This window comes from Antrostomus carolinensis, unplaced genomic scaffold, assembly GCF_000700745.2.
Source record: "Antrostomus carolinensis isolate BGI_N321 unplaced genomic scaffold, ASM70074v2 scaffold26665, whole genome shotgun sequence".
Lineage (NCBI taxonomy): Eukaryota > Metazoa > Chordata > Aves > Caprimulgiformes > Caprimulgidae > Antrostomus > Antrostomus carolinensis.
The window spans coordinates 5,591-6,928 of NW_010318827.1; the positions used below are offsets into that span (position 1 = coordinate 5,591).

General features: G+C 59.8%; 1 protein-coding gene across 1 annotated transcript in view; it reads left to right on the forward strand.

The window, feature by feature from the left end:
• The window catches only part of OXTR (oxytocin receptor), a 5,993-nt gene extending 5,447 nt beyond the window's left edge, over positions 1-546 (forward strand). Inside the window, exon 2 of the mRNA XM_010169062.1 lies at positions 299-546. Coding sequence (XP_010167364.1) covers positions 299-546 — 248 coding nt within the window. The remainder of the gene's footprint in view (positions 1-298) is intronic.
• Positions 547-1,338: the final 792 nt, after the last annotated feature.

Genomic DNA, 1,338 nt, shown 5'->3' on the forward strand with positions numbered 1-1,338 from the left:
AACGCCGAGCAGGCAGCAGCGCAGGAGCTGAGGGGGAAACATGGCTCTTCTGGGGGAAGAAACCTAAAACCAAGGTGCTGAAACCCAGACTCACTTCCTACCTTTCTGTTCACTCCCTTCTTCACTGATGCATCCCCAGTGACGTTCCTGGGGCGTGGGAGCGGGCAGCGCGGTGCTGGCAGAGCTGGGGGCTCTCGGCAGAGCCCACCATGGCGCGTGCCCAGCACCCACCTCCCCAGGGTGGATGTTCCCACCGTCCCCGCCGTGCCCTGACGCTGCTGTGCTTTCTGCCTTGCAGCCTCCCCGTTCATCATCGCCATGCTCCTGGCCAGCCTCAACAGCTGCTGCAACCCCTGGATCTACATGCTCTACACCGGGCACCTCTTCCATGACCTGATGCGACGCTTCCTCTGCTGCTCCACCCGCTACCTGAAGTCACGGCCGACGTGTGACCTGAGCGTCAGCAAGAAGAGCAACTCCTCCTCCTTCGTCCTCAGCTGCAAGAGCACGAGCCAGCGGAGCTTCACGCAGCCATCCATGACGTGAGGGCATCGCTGGCCGGGACCTCGCTCCGCCGCTGTCCTGCCTCCAGCGCTTCCCTGGGAAAAGCTGGGATCGGACAAGCCAGGGGTTTCTCTGTAAAAAGGTGTAAATATGTCCGTGCGCCTGTAAGCATGTTCAGCGGCTGGTGTGTAACGGGAGCAGGAGCTGGGGAAGGACGGCTGCGCTCCCGGTTCCAAAAGCTCCATCACCAAAGCCAAGCTCTGTTGGTGGCTTTGAGGTCGCACCGGTTTTTTGCCCTGACATCTCGGGCGCTGCTGAGGTGGGTGTGCTACGTCCCCGCGGGATGCAAGGGGCTGCAGCTCCGGGTGGTGGGTGGCACCCTGGGCAGGGGGGTGGCACCCTGGGCAGGCGGGTGGGTGTCAGGCACCCGGCCCCTCTCTGCCCACAGTGAGTCCGGCAGTAACCGTGTGCTCAGAAGCTTCTCCGAAGGCGGGCATGTGGGATTGCAGCTGAACTCTTGGGGCTGAATGGAAAAGCTCCTGTCGAGTCCCCGAGGCCGGGCTTTCGCTTTGGCTTTACCACAGATCACGTTTAGTCTTTTACACCAACGCGGTTTTCCTGCTCTGTAGCACACACGGTCATGCTTACAGCATGGATTTTTTTATTGTTAAGAAATAACCTGTAAATAAAGTTTTCTGACGGTGTCTTGCTGGAAAGCGGGAGGGGAAGTGCAGAAGGAGCACCAGACTAAGACAACGAAGGAGACCGATGGGAAAGCGCTTTAACCACCAGCCCTGGGTGTACTCAGGGTAAGGATGCTGCTGTGTGTGGAGC